Here is a 20,694-nt window from a genome sequence, read left to right as displayed (position 1 = left end):
GCGGCCCCTCGGGGGAGGAATCCCGCACGAATACGGGTTTTATCATATCTGATGTTAACACATCCCGAGCATGTAAGAGACTTAAATATACACCCTGGTTAGTTGTAGGTTAGATTAGTAGATAGTTGAGTTTTGTCTGTTTGTTTTTTTTTGTTGTTTTGTTTTTTTTTGTCAAATTTTGGCTATTGTATATTTGAGCTAATTGTATATCAATGTTTATATCTGAGAGTTTTGTTTATTTTTGTAAACTTGTAAAAATGTTAAATTTCTAATAAAAATATCTATAAAAAAAAAGTTAACTTGAAGTAGGTCAGCAAGTTTCATTTGGGTCATTACTAATGACCACAATGCAGAGTTTTCAGAAACACGAGATACTGTCAAATAATGATTATAAATTGTAGTTAGCGAGTTTTGAGAAGATTTATAGCTCAAGTTGAGGTTTTGGATGTAGGTTTGCTCGCTGAGCTAGAAGGTTTGTTTTCAGATATTTCATTACCATACTAAGTAACATCATCGGTGAGCCTCCGGATGAAGCACTGGTGATATGGCCCCCTTTCCATTTAATTAAATAGAAAGGGGACCATACCACCAGTGCTCCAACTGGAGGCTTACTGATGATGTTATCTAGTATGGTAATGAAATGTCTGAAAACGAACCTTCCAGCTCAGCAAGCAAACCTACATCCATAAATTGTAGTTTTGAAAGTCGTTGAAAATAATTTCTATTTTCTTTTGCAGAATGGTGAACTCATAAGCCAGCACTTGGGGAAAATCAGCACAGAGCCAGATGGTGGTTTGTTGATATCTTCACCAACTGGTAAAGAAACTGGGGAATTTGTGTGTACAGCAACAAATGCAGCAGGCTACGCCTCACGTAAAGTTCAGCTGACAGTTTATGGTATGAGTTTATGTGAAACCACATAGTTGTGTTGTGCATTTTCAATTTATATGCTTGTTGCTCTGGCATATCCCTGAATCAGCTGCACTTATTCATAGCACAACAATGACTGACAAGATAATGAGGTAATTCTTTTGCCATTGTCCAGTTTACAGATCATGAATGAGGCAGGCCACAATACACAGCTGTATTTTTCCCTAACTGTCCCTGTTACAATGATAGTACTAACACCACAGCATTTTAGATTAACAGTATTCATGTTAAAATGTCAGTAATTGAGATCCAATGCCAATAAAGTAAAGAAAAATGTACAAATCTGGGATATTCGTGGAAAAACAAATGTACAATGCGCATCCTTGGCTGGAGCACCAGAGTCACTTTTTGCATTTGCAACGATGTGAGCTCCATGAATAGTATGTTTTGTCATGTGGACTCTTTGCAGATTGTGGGAGTGCAGGCAGGAAGGGAATAGATGGTCATTGGGCACTCACGGAGAACAGGCAAGCAATACAGGGGTCCCTGAGTGCATACTGCTCTCTAACAGATATTCAGTTTTAGGTGCCAGTTAAAGGGAAGATTCCTCTGAAGAATATATCCAGTTATCAGATACATTCTCACAAGGGCAAAGCGAGGGCAAACAAAATCAGATCTCTCTAGACAATAGATGAGATGGAAATTTAGTTGAAGCAGAAAAGGGGGCTGATCAATATCAAGTAGTAACACAAGGCGGGGGGCAAGGCTGAATATCAAATTTCTGAGGGCATGTGAAAATTAAAGCCGACGATTGCTGTAAAAATTGGGAATACAAGTTTTCTATAATTACATAAATAGGAGAAGGGGTGGATACCAAAAAGGGGGATCTATGTGGGACAGAGGCATGGCTGAAGTATTAAATTAGTACTGTGCATCTGCCTTTACCAAGGAATAAGATGCTGCTAGAGATGTAGTAAGTGAGAAGGTGATTGAGATGCTGGATCAATTTAAATATTGGTAGGGAAATGGCATTAGAATGGCTGCTGCTTGCAAAATTGATACATTTCAAGGATAAACTGGGATGAATCCAAGAATGCTGAGGGAAATAAGGGAAAAGATTTTGGAGAAGCTGACCATAATCTTTCAATCCTACTTAAATAAAGAGGCGATGTTAGACACCTGAACATCTGTAGGGAGTTAGACCACCTGAGTTGCACTTATAGGGAACCACTGTCAACATGGTAGATCAGGTGGTCTCTTTCTGCATTGAAATCTTACAAAATAAAATCAAGTGCCATTTAAGTGAATTGAAAGTAATTAATATAGAAATATGTGGTGTAAAGTTTAGGTTACAATTTAAACTCAAAACCCAATGTTTATTTATACATTTGAGACTTCAATCAACAAGGCACCAGGAAACAGCTGAGTGAGGTAACTCAGGAAACTTCACTTAAGTTATAAAATAAGACTTATCAAAGCAGAGTTTTGAATTTATGGCCATATCATGGCTTATGCTTTCCCATTCAGCTTAAAGTGTGTAGTTGACACTCCATCTCTGGGGTTTTCTGTTTCCAATTTAACAGCAGGGTTCAAACTAATTTCAGTTTCAAACTTGGTATGTGTCTTGATCACTTAAAAGTTGCTGTTTATCAACTTTTCAAGTCTCACCCCACTGTCTCAACTGTTGTCCAACACTGACTCTACAGCACTATGTCATTACATTCATTTTTAATTTTAAAAAGTTTTAAAGTTTTTTTAACAAAATTACAAAACTAATACAAAATAGTGTAACCACTTTACAATATAAATAAAGAAAATGGGCTACTGATCTACTCTGCAAACTACCAAAACACAAATGAGGATGTATATAAAAAAAGAAAGCTCTATATATAAAATAGAAGCTACAGTACATTAAATAGCTAACAAAAAAATAAATAAATAAACATTCAAAATAGAATTATACCAAGTCATAACAAGGTAGCTTAATTTATGTTCAATAAAGTTACAACACTCAACACACTCTCATTGCAGTTCCCATCAATGGGAGCAATAGTGAATATACCCATATTTATACAGGATTCTTCCTCCAGGGGTCCCCGAACCGATAGACATCGTCCTCACGGCTGGAAAAGGCCCTAGATAATATGGCCGATACATCTACATCGATACAACTCAAGAAGGGCCGCTATGTTCTATAAAACAATTCCGTTTTTTGGTGCAACATATTTGTAAGGACGTCCAGGGGAATATGTTCTATAACTATTCTATGCCGGTTCAAGAGTCTTGGGGGATTTTCCAATATCCAGCTCACTAAAATATTTTTCCTCACACAAAAAGAGAGGATAGTAAACAGTTTCTTCCCACGTATGTCTAGAGAGGGAAATTTTGGAAAACCCATAAAGAGAGACATGGGATCCAACCCATGGTTCCCAAGATCTTTGTCAAGGCATTTGCTACACTATCCAAGTACTTGCTGATCCTGTGGCATGTCCACAAACAATGCACTTAGGGCACATTAGGGACACTCCTATCTTAAACTTTGCAAGCCGTTCTGGCATTATATGGGACCTATAAAGTATCTTCAATTGAATAGTTTGAGTCCTATTACAAATAGAGATCTTTCTAGCATTTTCCCAGATGTCCTCCCACATCTCTGAGGAGGTTTCCACCCCTAATTCTTAAGCCCAGATTTTACATAGTCATTGCATGTCCTTCGACACATTAGTACCTAGCAAGTGATAGAGACTACTGACCGAGGGTGCACCCACTGGCTGAAGCACTCTCCTCTCCATATCCGATTTATAGGGATTAACCATCAGTGTGGTTTTTTTTTTTGGACAAAGACTTGTACTTGAAAATATCGGAAGAGGTCCTTGCTAGGTAGCCCGAACTTCAGACGCAACTGTTCAAAGGACATCATGACGTCCTCATCAAATAAATCTCCCAAGCAGGAGTCTCCTCTAGACTCCCAAAGTTTAAAACCGACGTCTATCAAACCTGTCTGAAATCCCAACATTCCCATTAAAGGAGTGAAGGGGGAGGTTTTTTGTAAATTACACTCACCCTGTCGCATCAACCTCCAAGCTTTGACTGTGTTTAGGACAATCAGGTTTTTACAATGATCCGTGACTGTTCTCATCTTGTCCATAAACAACAGGTTAATGAGGGGACATTTTGCCTGGGAAGCCTCGATGTCCAACCAACTTGATCGTCGATCATGAGAGGCACAATCAGCCATGTATGACAGCAAGGAGGTCAGTTAGTACTTCCTAATGTCCAGGAAATCTAGCCCCCCCCCCCCCCCTTTCTTGTGAGAGCTGCAGTTTATCTAATTTGATAAGGGGCCATCTATGATGCCAAATAAAAGATCCAAGCCAGGCATAAGGCCTTCGCAGCACTTGCCTCTGCAATATCAAAGGAAGCATACTCATGGGGTATAGTAGGTGAGGGAGGACATTTATTTTGACCAGAGGCATTCTTCCCAACCAGGATATCAGAAGGTCTTCCCTGTCTTATTTTCTCTCTAACAACTGCACACATAGTTAGCTTTATATAGCTGATCGAAAGCCAGGGTGATAAAGATACCTAAGTACAGAAAACCTCCCTGTGACCACTGAAAGGGGAAATGAGTTCCATCCCCAAAGTTGGATATGCTGCTAAGACCTCCCACTGGCATGGCTTCTGATTTCATGAAATTAATTTTGTACCCGGAAAACACACCAAATAAATTAACCACTTGTATTAAGTGGGGCACAGATGTCAGTGGATCAGTTAAGAAAAGAAGTATGTCATCCGCATAAAAAGTAATTTTATGCTTGCTTGATCCTAATTCCGGGGCCGTTATGCTGAGGTCCTTCCAAATGGCTTCCGCCAGCGGTTCGAATAGTGTGAATAATAGGACACTCTTGGCGACAACCTCGGCCAACACTAAAACTATCTGATCTCATACCAATAGTAAGTACCACTGCTTTTGGGTCACTATATAGCACTGCAACCCATTTGGTAAAAACTTCTCCAAGATCAAACCGTTCCATAATATAAAAAAGGTATGGCCGTTCTAGCTGATTGAATGCTTTCTCTGCATCTAGGACAATGATCAAGGCCGGTATTGCTCTTTGTTGGCATACTTGCACCATATTTAGTACTCTTCTAATATTATTAGTAGACCTACGACCCTTAATAAACCCCGTCTGGTCCTCTTTTATGATAAACGGCAGTACCCTCTCCAGTCTTAATGCCAGCGTTTTCGACAGGATTTTAAAGTCCACATTCAATAAGGATATAGGCCTGTATGAAGTACAATCTTCTGGGGCTTTCCCTTTCTTGAAAATGAGACAGATATTTGCTTCTCTCAAAGAGGATGGGAGACTACCCTGACTGAATGAATAGGTGTACATGTCCATAAGCGGTCCAGCCAGTTAATCTATAAATACCTTATAGAACTCAATTTGAAATCCATCTGGCCTGGGCGCTTTACCAATCTGGAGCAGCCTCACCGCCTCCTGCACTTCCTGAATTGTCAAGGGGGAACTCAAAAAGGACACCTACTCCGAGGTTACACCCGAGAGGTCCAAGTTCTAAAAAAAGGACTTCACCTTTCTCGTTCTATCCTCACAGTCCTCCAATTGATACAGTTCAAAATAGGACTTTCTAAATGCTGCATTGATCGTTTTAGTATCACAGGTCAAAGTTCCAGCACTCTCTCTAATATATATAATAGATTAGGGAGCCTTCTTCTTTTGGGCAAGGTATGCTAAGTACCTGCCTGGCTTATCACCGTACTCAAATAGTCCCTGCTTCGCAAATAACATCTCCCTCTTTGCTGTTTGAGTAAGTGCAGCATTCAACGTAGCCCTGAGGTCTATAATCCACAGCAATTTGGTTATGGACCGTCCATCAACATACGCTGACACAGTTGCCTTCAGGCGAGCCTCGAGCAGAAATTGTTGTTCTCCCCTCTGTCGTTTCCAGGTTGAAGAATACAAGATATTCAAGCTCCGTACATAGGCCTTGGCAGTCTCCCACATCATCGATGGGTTGCTGGCCGTCCTAAGTTAATATCCCAGAAAGCTTTAAATTCCTGAAAAAAGTATTTTATAAACTTACTATCTTTCAGTAGAAAAGGGTCCATACGGCAGTGGGGAGAAAGTGAGGTCTGCAGATGCTGGAGATCAGAGCTGAAAATGTGTTGCTGGAAAAATGCAGCAGGTCAGGCAGCATCCAGGGAACAGGAGAATCGACGTTTCGGCATAAGCCCTTCTTCAGAAATTCCTGAAGAAGGGCTTATGCCCGAAATGTTGATTCTCCTATTCCCTGGATGCTGCCTGACCTGCTGCGCTTTTCCAGCAACACATTTTCAGTCCATATGGCAGTGCCAAGAGACCATCTCATCACCACTAGCCTTAACCTCCATATACACTGCCACGTGGTCTGAAACAGCTATATTCCCTTTTTTGCAGGACAGTATCGAGCTCAAAAAGGCCAAAGGGACAAACAACATATGAATTCTGGTTTGGCACTTACGTGGGTTAGAATAAAAGGTAAAATCTCTACCCTCAGGGTGAAGACATCTCCACATGTCTACCAGTCTCAACTTCCTATTCAAATCCATCAACTGCCTAGATTGTAGAGATAAACCCACAGAGCCCCTAGGCATCCTGTCCTATAATTGTATGACACCCCAAGGCCCATCAGTCTAGTGAGTGCATTAGTTGCGAATTTAAAAGGATGTACATTCAGGATCCCGTACTTTTTGCCATGTATTAGAGCTTTAAATATTATAAACCGCACAGACTCATCCTTTATTTGGCTTAACATTTGAAACGGAAGTTTCTTCTGAATGAGAATGGCCACTCCTCTACTTTTCGAGTTAAAAGATGAGAAGAACACTTGGCCAAATCCTCCCCGCTGCAGCTTCAAATGCTCCTCGTCAGTTAAGTGTGTTTCCTGTAATAGGGCTATATCGACCTTCTCTTTTTTAAGACTTGACAATATCCTTTTCCTTTTAATTGGTGAGTAACTCCCTTTAATATTCCAGGTGCACCATTTAAACAAATGCCAAGCCATGATTGTCCAAGAGAGTCCTAGAGCCCCCAGGAGGAAGAACCCCACTCATAGAGTACTGAGTAAAGACTATAAACAATTCACATAAATTTAAAAATACAACCTTTAAAACTACTAAATCAAAACTGCTAAAAACTACTCTGAAGATGTAACAACACAAAACATAACTAAAAGGAGACTTTCCCCCTTGTCCACACGGGGCACTCCTACCATCCAATAATCCCACCATGACTCCTTCCAGCTGGAGCCATGCCCTCGCCGCAGACCTCACAAAGCAAGATAACAAATACTAATATCTTATAACAAGGGAGTTAAAGGTGGGTACACAACCCATCCCTCCCATACTACTATCCCTAGGCATTCTTGGCAAAACAGCAACATGAGATCAAACATATAAAATTATAGTCCCAACATATATTAAAGGAAAAATTTTAAAAAACCAACAAAGGCAAACCAAGCAGATTACAAATAAAATTAAGAAAAATAATGAAAAAAAGGGAGGAAAGAAGGGTAAAATAGAATAATTGTCCATATAATTCAGGCCATTCAGTCTGTTTTATAGTGTCCAAAAATTATTTTGCCGTTTCCGGCGATCCAAAGTTAAACACAGACCCTCCGTGGCTGAAGCGCAGTGTTGCCGGATATCTCGTTGAGTATTGAATATTCAGATTCCTCATACGCTTCTTTACCTCATCAAATGCCTTCCTCTTGTGGATCATGACTGGGGAGAAGTCCTGAAAGAGTAGTATTCTTGATCCCTTGTACACCATAGTCTGGGGATCCTTTCCCAGTGCTCTGGAGGCCTCCAGCAGCATTTGTTTGTTTCTGTAGTTCTAGAATCGCACTAGGACTGGGCTGGGGTGCTGGTCCGATCCGGGCCTGAGCACTGCGACCTGGTGGTCTCGCTTGACACGCACCCGGCCTACCTCAGACTCCAGCCTCAGCAGTTGTGGGAGCCATTGCTCCAGGAAGTTAGCGAGCTGGCCTTCTTCCTCCTGTTCGGGAAGGCCCAGCAATCGGATATTCTTCCAACGACCTGGAGCTCTCGGCGCTCCAGGGTCTGACCTGACCCACGGAAGATTCAGCCTCGGTCTCGGAGACGCGGCCTTTTGCTCTGCCCCTCCAACACACAGACTGAGAGTCTGGATCTCCAGATCGTGCTTTTACAGCATGACTAAGATCAACTCCCACCTTGCCCGGGTCTCTTCCATTGATGCTTCGATCCTTGTGCCTCTGGAGGTAAATACTCCGGGGCGGCTGTGTATGCATCTGTTGCTGCAGGTGGGGCGACCCTGTCTATTGTGAGTTCCATGCTCTGTTGCCTTTAGTCATGTTAGAGTGCACCTGGCTATAACAGTCAGGGAAAATAAAACTATTTTTAGCAATTTAAAAGATGAAGGGAGGGTAGGTGCTCCACTTTGTCTGGGTTCTGGATGGAGCTCAGCAGACTCAGACCTACTGGGTCGCTGCCATCTTGAATCCGCGTCATTACATTCTTATTGGCTCTTATCAAAATGATTTAGCTTTAAAAGGTGATGGATGTCATCTTCTGCAATCTCATGACTGGTTCCTTAGAGTGTCAGTTTTCTGGGGCCCATCTCTTAATTATGGTTAGTTATTACTATTTTTGACTTTTTGTATGATAGAACGATATTTTCTTTGCTTATTTATTTAAGATTGAGAGATATATGCTGTTAGGGCCCTATTAATGATACCCAGCTTATTGTCTTAGTTTTCATTTAATTCATAAGAGTCCCTCATTAGTTAGTAAGTTTGCAGATGATACCAAAATTAGTGGTGTAGTTGACAGTGAAGATGGTTATCTCAGAGTACAACAGGACCTTGATCAGAATAGTTGATGGGCCAAGGAGTGGCAGATAGAATTTCATTCAGATAAATGTGAGGTGTTGCGTTTTGGAGAGGCAAATCAGGGCAGTACTTGTATACTTACTGATAGGGTACTGGGGAATGTTGCTGAACAAAGAGATCTTGGGTGCAGGTTCATAGTTCCTTGAAAGTGGTGTTGCAGGTAGACAGGATAATGAAGAAAGCATTTGCTAGGCTTGCCATACAGTTGTCTTTATTGGTCAGTGCATTGAGTATAGGATTTGGGAGGTCATTGTTGCAGCTGTACACGACATTGGCTAGGCCATTTACGGAATACGGTGTTCACTTCTGGTCTCCCTGGAAAGATGTTGTTAAACTTGAAAGAGTTCAGAAAAGATTTACAAGCATGTTGCCAGGGTTGGGGGTTTGAGCTACAGGGAGAGGCTGAATAGACTGGAGCTGTTTTCCCTGGAGCATTGGAGGCTGCAGGGTGACCTCATAGACATTTATAAAGTCATGAAGGGGATGGATAGGGTAAATAGACAAGATCTTTTCCCTGGGGTAGGTCAGTCCAAAATTAGAGGGCATAGATTTAAGGTGAGGGGGAAAGATTTAAAAGGGATCTAAGGGGCAACCTTTACATGCAGAGGATGTATGGAATGAGCTGCCAGAGGAAGTGGTGGAAGCTGGTACACTTACAACATTTAATAGGCATCTAGATGGGTATATGAATCAGAGGGGTTTGGAGGGATATTGGCCAAATGCTGGCAAATGGGACTAGATTTACTTAGTTCGACTGAAGGATCTAATTCTGTGTGGTACACCTCTATGTCTCTATAACTATAAATTAAAAGAAAATATTGTGAAATGCAGCTGTTATTATGATTTTATTTCATTGGTTAATTCCCTCTCTACCGTACCCGGTTGTCCAATAAGTATTTAACAAGGTGGGAAGTTGTTAATCTGCCTTATTCAACCTTGAAGGCTGCATGTTCGCTCAATCTGGTTCTGTGAAATGGAAATTAACTAAACAGGAGCCAAAATCCTGTTTTATTTTTTGTTGTCAAGTGAGGCTAAGCAGACTTGGTATTAAAGTACTAAAATTGACATTTGTTAATGTTAAGCAGAATAATAGATTAATCAATCAATCAATATACTTTGTCTCTCATAAATAAACCAGTTAATCGGGAAAAGTGAATTTTCCTATTAGTCTTACTTTCTTCTTCTTTCTTTTAAAGAAAAACAACCTGCACCTCTTTCAAATGTAATTAGGATTACAAATTGTATCAGATTTCCTTAAACCTTGTTCTTCCAAACACATGTAACTTTAAATGATGTGTTCATTCTATACCACATGGTACGCATAAAATATTTTTGTATAATAAGTAAAGAAAGAGTTCATTCTTTACATCCATTCTGATAAAATGTGTGACAAAGTTGCTCCTTTAACAAGATTATGCTGTCCTTGTTTTTTTTCAGATAGGTTGTAAATGACACAGACTCTGAAAAGTCTAGGGTTGAAGGGCCTTAGGGCCAATTTGTTTATAGCCAACAGATACTGCCTCAGGCAGAAGACTTTCAAGTTTTAAAAAACACTTATACAATGAAAGGGGAGTGACCCCAGTTCTCTCAGCTCAGCCTTTCTCTGGTTTGGTTTGATTTTTAGAAGTAGTGTGGAAAAAGCTGTTGGTCCTGATACTCTCTGATTTCTTTCCTGTAAGAACCTACGTTTGATTATACCTTTTGTGGCAAGGGGTGTTTATGTACTGTTGCAAGTATTTGGAACAGCCATCATTCAGTTGGGATGATCTGTCAGGTTTTCGGATAGGTTAAGTTATTTGGTATTCTGTTTTATTTTGTTTGTGTTTCATTCAGTTATTTTGTAAATAAATTCTGTTTTGTTTAAAACTAAGTAGTTTGACCAGCAGCATCTCTCCTGGAATATCCACTATCCACCTGCTTAAAACAACTAGCAAAGTTAGGGTCTAGGCTGCCTTCTCGAAATGTTTTGAGGGGTCTGGCCTGTCCATAACAAATGTTTCTGTTAAAGTTTGCTGTTGAAATTTTGTAAATAGTAAATTATTCCAGTTCAATTCATGTGAAATTCCTGTGTTTGCTAAATTCGGATCAAACGTAAACTTGAATTGAAATTCACAACTCATGGAACTAGTAAAGAGAATTCCGTTTTTCAATAAGTAAATGCTTGAAATGGGAATGTATTAATGCAGATTATGCTTTATATGTATCTTAGTATAAATGTCTTGCAGAAGTTATTCAAAATGATTTTAAATTCCAGTTAAACCAAGAATCATTACTGAGTCAAAAGGATCTGAGAGAGGAAGTCCAAAGGAAGTATCAGTGATAGAAGGAGAGGATGTCACATTGTCTTGCGAAGTGCAAAGCTTTCCGCCTCCCATCATCAATTGGGCCAAAAATATGCAACTTATCTCTCCTTTTTCACCAAGGTAACTCAAGTTTGAAAACAAATTTCTCACAGTTCACTATTTTGCATGCTGTACATCACTGATCCAGCTGATATTTAATCTTGGGATTGATTGTGGGTTCTGATTAATTGCCCTTTCGATTGGCCAGTCATGTTTCACATTTTTTCTCATGCTGCTTAAAATTGACACCACATTAATATAATTTAAATGAGAATACTCAAGTTTAGATTTAGATTACTTACAGTGTGGAAACAGGCCCTTCGGCCCAACAAGTCCACACTGACAAAGAGCAACCCACCCAGATCCACTCTCCTACACTTACCCCTTCACCTAGCACTACAAGCAATTTAGCATGGCCAATTCATCTAACCTGCACACTTTTGGACTGTGGAAGGAAACTGCAGCACACCCACGCAGACACGGGGTGGGGGGGGGGGGGGAGCGGGGGTGAGGGGGTGCAGATTGTGCACACAGACAGTTGCCTGAAGCTGGAATTGAACCCGGGTCTCTGGCACTGTGAGGCAGCAGTGTTAACCACTGTGCCACCATGCCGCCCTAAACTTTCAACCCTAAACTACAAAAATAAGATTTTTCTATACATTTTGCATAATTTAAATGGTTAACAGTTCGACTATATCACTTACAGTATGCCTCTGCTGTTGTGAAAATCATAAAAATTAATGATCTATGTTTGACTTCCATCATTTGATTAAATCATGAGATGTTTTGTGGACTAAAACTGCTTCTAAAAAGAAAAGACACTGACTTACCATGGCCATAGTGATCATCTGACCACAGATTTAGCTAGTTCATGAAATCATCAATAAAGAGACCCAGTCTGAACTGAAACTGACATCGTCAAAATGACTGAAACCAGCTACTCAGACTTTTCTAATACTATTGATGTGCTCAGTTGTCTTTGAGTTTTCAATTGTTAAGTGGTGGCAGCACTAAAATTTTAATCTTCTTTTCTGTAGGCACTGAATCATGTGGAGTTGTCTTCAGAATGTTCTAGGTTTGCATTTGCAATTTGTAGCTTTAAAAGAATCCATCACTTTAAATTTAATTTTTAAACGATTAATTAATGGAATTTTTTTCCAAAAGGATGGAAAAAATTTCCAAATCTTCTGTTTTTAAACAAATCCATCTAAATATTCCACATGTGGTTAATCAAAGTAAAAAACAAAAGTGAAGATATTCTAGAGAGGACTGGACCTTTATAAAGGGAGATTACCTCAGTGTTGGTAGTCTTTTTCATTCCAGTGACCAGGTCTATGAACCTGTACTTGGCTACCTTTAGTGGAATGCTCAGTTTGCTTGAGGATTAGGACTCCAGTGAGTGACTCCTGCTCTTCATGACATGGATCAAAGATGGAAGCTGACAGACAGTTATTTGGTAAAATTTACTTCAACAGGCCATGTAAATTTGAATACAGGAGTGGTTTCCACATTTGCCTTTTGTCATGCATGGTACCTTGAACATGGGATATAGAATTTTATTCCAGCAATTCATTTTATCACCAGCCTTGACAAATGGATTATGCTATCAATTTTTTTTTGCATTGGAAGAAACTTCAAGCAAAGCTACAACCACTGGAAACTTCAATGATTCATTTATCATGAAATCTCTCTCATGTTTTCCAAATGAAGAGGCATTGCCAGCCCGAAACCTCAACTCATTCTGATACCACAAATGTCACCAGACTTGCTGAGGATTTCCAACTTTAAGTTTTAATTTCAGGTTTCCAACACCCATATTTCTTGTTTGTGTATAATTTGCTTTATGTAAATCTACATTGCAAACGTTGTTCTCCTGATTCGAGAACCTTGTGCTGAAGTTACGAGGCTGTCTCACAGTCATTTCATTTATCTGTTTCTAAAGTACTGGAGATGGTAAAACAAAATACTGAACGGGTCAGACAGTATAAGTGGAAAGTAAAACAGTCAATATTTCGAACTGGTGAACTTAGAGTTAAAAAGTAAAAACAGGCTAAGTGAGAACAAGAGATAAGTGGTGGCAGTTCGGGTCAAAGGGGGAGGCAAGGGAAAAAAAAGGAAGGTATGTGTTAGGGTTGATGGTGCATGCAGAAGAGATTATGGGACAAGTGAATAAACAAAATATGGGTCCAGAGGAGCTACAACAGAATAATTATCTGCATGTACTGTACAAAATTATAGCCATAGTTATGATCTGAAATTAATAAAGTCAATGTTGAGTCAATGTTTACGTTGTTATCTTAAACCAGAAAGCATTATATAATTTCCAGGTACCCTTTAAGATGTTAGCATTTGTTAATTCAAAATGTATTTTATATTTTATATTTCAGACATACTCAACTATCCTCTGGATTAATGAAAATTATTGAAACCAGACTGTCTGATAGTGGGCTCTACTTATGTATTGCAACAAACATTGCTGGGAATGTTACACAGTATACTAAACTGACTGTAAATGGTATGTTTCCATTTATGTTTAGATCAGTGATGTCAGTTCTTTTTTTTTGGTGTCAAAGATTAGAGATGCTTGGGGTGAGTTCTTTGAGGATCGTTACTGCTTATTGTTCAGCTTGTGATGTTTAATTGCTCATAGGATCATGCCATGTACTTTAACTCTCCAGAGAGAAAAACATATGTTTTTGAAATTTGTTTGAGTTGAACCATCTATTCACTTGTGACTCATGACAGTTTGTGTTGAGGTCAGTACTCCAGTCTCATTTCTATCAGTATTTAATTCTGTTGAATATATTGAAGGGGATTTCAGAACTTGATTACAAGCAGATATTTCATTTATAGCCTCTACACTAACACCCATTAGCAAAAATACAAGAATATTTTATAGAAAAATGGTGCAGATGTAGGATATTTAAAGTGTCACCTGCATGTTGAAAAGCTATAGATAATGCTACTTTCTTAAACTAATATTTCATGAATCAGTGCAATACACTGTTTAAATCATAGAACCTTACAGCATTGAAGCAGGCCCATGTGCCTGTCCTCATTGTTGAAAAAGCTAATATTTCTTCTTCACTGTTGTTTACCCATAGTCCTGTGTTTCTTTTTCCCGCTTTTCAATATGAACTCTGTTCACTTTTCCACTGAATCAACTTCCAAACAGTACACATCGGGCAAAATGGCTCATCTTATCACATTGTGTCTTTGTGATACGTGATTCCAAGTGAATGAAAATAATAAGTGCACTTTTCCAGAATCCACACCACTACAGAGGTTATTAAATGTGGTTTACTTTCAAGGGGAATATGTACAGGAATTGCATTATTAATTTTTTATTTGTTCCCACAAAAGCTATTTTTGGTGTTACCAAAACAGTGATTTCCAAGTGTTCTTCACCAGATTTTAAAGATTATAGCTTGGACTTTATGAACAGTGACAAAGGAACAAACTCTATTGGTGAAGACTGTTACACCCTGTGCAGAAGCAGGGTATCACTGACAGCAGCTTGCAGATTTGTACACTTAATTGTGTATCTGCACATGCTGCAAGTTACCTAATTGCCTAATTACAGCCTTCCTGTTATTTCTATTGCAAAGGCATATGTTTTCACTCATTCAGGATTAGCCACTTCATGCAAACCGGAACCTCTTTATAATAAGCCCTTATGTAACAAACTTTCCATTTATTTATTTCTTATGTGACTGATAAACTACTCAAATCAGAAAGAAGAGATGAGAGGTGCTTGAAAATTAGAGAAAGGTACCAAGGTTTGTTTCAGCACAAGGAACCACAGAGCCACTGCGTTGGTGTGAGCAGAGCAGAGCAGACAGAAGGGAATGGTGGGCTAAAGAGCTGAGGAGAAAGTGAGGACTGCAGATTCTGGTGATCAGAGTCAAACAGTATAGTGCTGGATTAGCACAGCCACTCGGGCAGCATCCAAGGAGCAGGAGAGTTGACATTTTGAGCACATGCTTTTCATCAGAAATAAGGGAGGTGGCCCAAAGGGGCTGAGAGGTAAATGGGAGGGCTGAGTGAACAGCTGAGACCAGGATGTCATTGCAATCATTATAAGATTATTAATGGCAGTTAATACATTAACATTGAAAAATGTACAGCCTGGTAAAGTACAGTCTGGTACACCTGTAGTTAGGACTTTTCTGTCTGCCTGTCTGATGGGATGAGCATCACTTTCAGTTCAAATAGTATAATGTAGGCAAAGCTTTGCAATAGTTTAAGGTAGATGTATGAAACATTTGTTAATGTCAATTAGTTTTCATTTGAAAGAATGGACAGCTTACATTGTTACCAAGGTGGCTAAATAGCATAACAGGTTGTTTTTTTTCTGTCTGTACTATCTGAACTTTAAGTTTAATGTGTTTAATATTTGGATTCAAATGTGTTCCACTGAAGAAATCCTATCATAAATCTTACATTGATTACTATCTCTTTAGTTCCTCCACGAATTCAACCTGGACCCCGTGTTATAAAAGTCCAAGCAGGTCACAGGGTTGACATTCCCTGCAATGCATGGGGTGTGCCAAAACCCACTATAACATGGTATAGAGGAAGTAACAACATTTGGCCAGATAACAAACAGTACAATGTGGATGCTGAAGGCACACTGACTATTGAGAAGGTCCAAATCACTGATGAAGGAGTTTATAGTTGTGTTGTCAAAAATGTGGCAGGTCAGCATGAAGTAAATACAACTGTCCAGGTTCATGGTGAGTATTAATTGAGATGTAAATAAGAATATATTTTTGACATTATGTTGAAGAATAAGAGTTTGAATGCAGTACTGGTTTCTAATGCATAGTGTTTGTAAAGCTGGCATGCTAAAGTCACATTTTAATAGTTTGATATCTCTGCATCATTAGCAAATATTCTCATATATGATGAACATAAAATATGGAGTATAGAATATCCTTTTACTATAATGTACTCCATGCAGGATTATAGTGAAAAGCTTTTTCAATATCTGCACCTTACGGCAACATCTTAGGTGCAAGTACCTAGCTATAGTTCTTGAATACAGCAGAGGAATAAAAGTTGTTGCATTACTTTGCAGAGTTGAAAAATAAGTTTTAAAATAGCACATCATTAAAGGGTTGACATTACAGTAAGATGGGAAATTTCAAATTAAACATTACATTGTATCAGCTCAGCACAAGGCCTCCGCACATGGTCTGATTGCCCGCGCCAGACCCCAGTCCAACAGCCGTCCCCAATCCACTCCAAGCCCCAGTCCACTCTGTACCAGCACTCAGCTATTCAGAGTAAGTTCCAGGACTGTCTCCCCCATGCCAGTCTCTACCCAGGACTGGCTACCTGCATGCTGCTCCCGGGCTGCTTCCCAACGCTGTTCCAGGGCTTGCAGCCCACCCTGTTCCGGGACTCGCATATTTATATAGATAAATATGATGAGTCTCCTTAACATAAATGGGAAATGTTAACACTATTTACGTAGGGACAGGAGCAGGCCATTCAGCCCCTCAAACCTGTTTCACCATTCATAGAGTCATAGAGATGTACAGCATGGAAACAGACCCCTCTATCCAACCTGTCCATGCCGACCAGATATCCCAACCCAATCTAGTCCCACCTGCCAGCACCCTCCAAACCCTTCCTAATCATATACCCATCCAAATGCCTCTTAAATGTTGCAATTGTACCAGCCTCCACCATATCCTCTGGCAGCTCATTTCATACACGTACCACCATCTGCGTGAAAAAGTTGCCTCTTAGGTCTCTATTATATCTTTCCCCTCTCACCCTAAACCTATGCCCTCTACTTCTGGACTCCCCGACCCCAGGGAAAAGACTTTGTCTATCTATCCTATCCATGCCCTTCATAATTTTGTAAACCTCTGTATGGTCACCCCTCAGCCTCCGACACTCCAGGGAAAACAGCCCCAGCCTGTTCAGCCTCTCATGTAGCTCAAATTCTCCAACCCTGGCAACATCCTTGTAAATCTTTTCTGAACCCTTTTAAGTTTCACAACATCTTTCCAATAGGAAGGAGACCAGAATTGCACGCAATATTCTAACAGTGGCCTAACCAATTTCCTGTACAGCCACAACATGACCTCCCAACTCCTCTACTCAATATTCTGACCAATAAAGGAAAACATACCAAACGACGTCTTCACTATCCTAACTACCTGCGACTCCGCTTTCAAGGAGCTATGAACCTGCACTCCAAGGTCTCTTTGTTCAGCAACACTCCCTAGGACCTTACCATTCAGGTGTATAAGTCCTGCTAAGATTTCTTTCCCAAAATGCAACACCTCGCATTTATCTGAATTAAACTCCATCTGTCACTTCTCGGCCCATTGGCCCATCTGGTCCAGATCCTGTTATAATCTGAACTCATGGTTGATTTGTGGTCTAACTCCACATACCTGCCTTTGACCCATCTGCCACAGTTTTGCCCATTCACTTAGCCTATCAATATCCTTTTGTAATTTTATGCTATCACCTATACCGTCTACAAAGCTGCCTAACTTTGTGTCATCAGCAAATCTGGATATATGACTTTCTATGCCAGTGTCCAAGTTGTTAATAAATAATATTAATAATTGAGGTGCTAACATGGATCTTTGTTTGACACCACTGGCCAAATCTTGCTAATTTGAATAACTACCCACTACCTCTACTTTCTGTCACTTGTTACTCAACCAATTTTCCAGCCATATTGGTAATTTGCCCTCAATTCTATCAGCTTCTACCTTAGCTAACAGTGTCTTATGTAGGACTTTTATCTGATGCCTTCTGGAACTCAATATAAACAACATCCACAGACATTCCACTGTACACTACCATAGGGGTGGAGCTAATTCTTCCCAGTATCTTTGTGAAGGTCAGCACCATGTCTCTGGTGATCCTAGTAAAACAAAGATGGAGAGGAGGTGGTCAACACACAGATTCATGAGGTAACTATTGGGTGGGGATGGATAGAATTGAAAAATGGAGTTGTTCTGGATACAGTTGAATTGATAAGTATGGGACCAGTCAAGGTCGGTTTTACTTAGATCGTGTAGGAAATTGACTAAAGAATGATGATATAATCATGAAAATTAGGCGTTGATTTGAGAGGTAACAATGTTCACCAATTTTGGAAAGGAAAGAGTAGTTGCAGATAATGTGGCATTTTTCAGAGAGACATACCAAACTATTTTTTTGAGGAAGTAGGTGACAATGTTGAATTTGAATAGGATAGGAGGGGATATCCAAAGAGATGCAGCGAATTGCAATATGAGCTAAAGGAGATCCTGGAAGGGAAGTTAGTTGCTCAAGTGATTAATGGGAATAATGTCAAGGGAGCAGGCAGTGGAACTCAGGGTCAAGATAAATTTCATAAAGTTTGAGAGGGAGAATGAATTTAAACTGCAGTAAAGCTTGAGTTCAGAACTCGAGCAAAGTGGAGCAATGGGGGAGATGTTTGCCAAAGTTTAAATGTGGGGAAGTAAGAGAAGAAATTGCTTGTGATCTTAGTAAGGAAGTCTACAAATGTCTCATAGTTATTGTTGGAGATGAGAGCACAGCAGAGAGGATACAGTTAATGAAAAGGGTTTTCGTTGCCAGTTGTTTTAAAAGTAGTGGGCTTCTTTTTCCATTGAAGAGTCAGGTCCTATAACACTTGATACAGTGGTGGTTGGCTTAACCAATTACAATTAGACATGCTTAAATTAGCACCTTTTTAACTTGATGAATTGAGTTGATTGTTACTATTTCTATAATTTTTACAGAACCTCCTACAGTTGAAGACCCAGGGCCTCCATACAATAATCCTTTTCAAGAGAGAGTGGCAAACCAGCGTATTGCTTTCCCCTGTCCAGCCAAGGGTGAGTCTGAAAAATTCATATATTATCCACTTTAGAACCCTTAGGAACATATTATATTCTAGGTCACACAATGGTAGATGGTTAGTTTTCATATTGCAGCAGAACTTCCCAATACCTGGAATGATAGAGAGCATACCTCATGGATAGTGGGAATTTGACAATAATTGGGCACCAAAAAGAGGGTGGTGTAACCTGTAGTACACTGTTTGGTAGGAAACCTCACAAGCTTTTGAAACAATACTTGCATGAGCACTTGAAAAGTCATAACATTCAAAACTATTGGCCAACTGCTGGAAAGTGGGACCAGATTTAGAGTAGACACAGTGGGCAGAAGGACCTCTTCTGTACTGTATAATTCTATGGTTATGTAACTACCCCTCGTAGGATTTGAGACACAGCTATTTGGTTGATCTATAAACAGTGTGTTTGCCATGTAAACTGCAGACTTGACAGCAACATGTCCACATCTTTAACAGATACTATTGACAATCATGACAAGCTGTCTGGCTTTATATTTTCAGTAAAAAGGGAAAACAGAACTACTGTGAGCAGGTAAGTTCTGAATGAAGTGGCATAGTGCAAAAGGCAAGGGAAGGCAGAGATGCTGCGCCTAGCCAAGTAAGTGCAAAGTGAGTGAGTGAAGACCGCTAAGCTGCACTTCCTGATGCATGAGCTAGTTGTCTATCCAATTCTCCAAAGTCTGCTGACAACAGTATTACAGTGAAAGGTACTGATGCACTTCAAAGTGCAGGATTGAAATGGTTGAAGTGTATTGTAAGTGAGTCGGAGATGTGTTATGATGATGCGATGAGGTTGGTGCACATCTGATGCCAAAATAAGTGGATGTGGGCATGGAGATGGTCACTGGACATGGACATGCACTGAGATTTTGGGGAATACTGTCTAGGATGGAAGTCTGGAGGAACAAATGGAGAGCTGAAACCACCAGATACGTGCTCTGACTTTTATGTTTGTAATTATCACTGTCCAGTTTTTGTCTAGCATGTGGGAGAAAGGAAATTGCATATGAATGAAGTGAAACTTATGAGATGTAAATGCATGCAAATAGGCCTCTTGCTGATTGATAATGTATATTAGTGAAATTCTTATCTCGCCATTCAAACCATGGCCTTAAAATTGGACTGCATTTTCACAATTTTCCCGATATCAAAGATTGAAGTTTGACTTTTCCAACTGGAGTGAAGACTGAGAGGAGATTTGACAGATATTTTCAACATCATAACTAGGCTGGACAGAGTAGATAGGAAGATGTTGTTCCTGCTCATAAAAAAGAAAAAGAATGAGAGGGCATAGATTTAAACTAATGTACAAATGAAGCAAAAATGATATGGTTAGAATATGGAAATGTGGTGAATGCTTACTTATTGAGGCATTCAAGGTGGGATTTTGGATAAGTATAGTTTTGCAAATATACAAGGGGACAAAACAGGAGATTGGCACTCGGTAGTAGGACCAGATAATTAAAATTTATTATCAAAAAGATTTGCCCTGGAAAAACATTGGGAATTTCTTCAGGAAAAAAGTTGTCAGCTCAGTTTCAAGGATTTATTTTTCCAAAGTAAGTGTTGTTTATAATGACCTAACAGTCATATTTTGCAAGACCAGTACACATTAGTTATACATGAAACATTATAGCTTTTAATGGGCTGAAATCTGTGGTTCCTGAACATACG

The 20,694-nt window shown here is 39.7% G+C and overlaps 1 protein-coding gene across 3 annotated transcripts in view; it reads left to right on the top strand.

The window, feature by feature from the left end:
* Positions 1-20,694, top strand: part of hmcn1 (hemicentin 1) — a 607,098-nt gene that overhangs the window by 295,313 nt on the left and 291,091 nt on the right. For all 3 annotated transcript variants that reach the window (XM_087990747.1, XM_043699541.2, XM_087990748.1), the window contains exons 21-25: positions 738-897; positions 11,057-11,225; positions 13,532-13,659; positions 15,608-15,880; positions 18,905-19,000. In XM_087990747.1, the coding sequence (XP_087846873.1) occupies positions 738-897; positions 11,057-11,225; positions 13,532-13,659; positions 15,608-15,880; positions 18,905-19,000 (826 nt within the window). The remainder of the gene's footprint in view (positions 1-737; positions 898-11,056; positions 11,226-13,531; positions 13,660-15,607; positions 15,881-18,904; positions 19,001-20,694) is intronic.

Source organism: Chiloscyllium plagiosum, unplaced genomic scaffold (assembly GCF_037043375.1).
Source record: "Chiloscyllium plagiosum isolate Xiang-an unplaced genomic scaffold, Cpla_swu_hap1 HiC_scaffold_9, whole genome shotgun sequence".
NCBI classification, from domain to species: domain Eukaryota; kingdom Metazoa; phylum Chordata; class Chondrichthyes; order Orectolobiformes; family Hemiscylliidae; genus Chiloscyllium; species Chiloscyllium plagiosum.
Note: the sequence above shows the minus strand (reverse complement) of the source record. Positions and strands in the feature narration are given on the sequence as shown.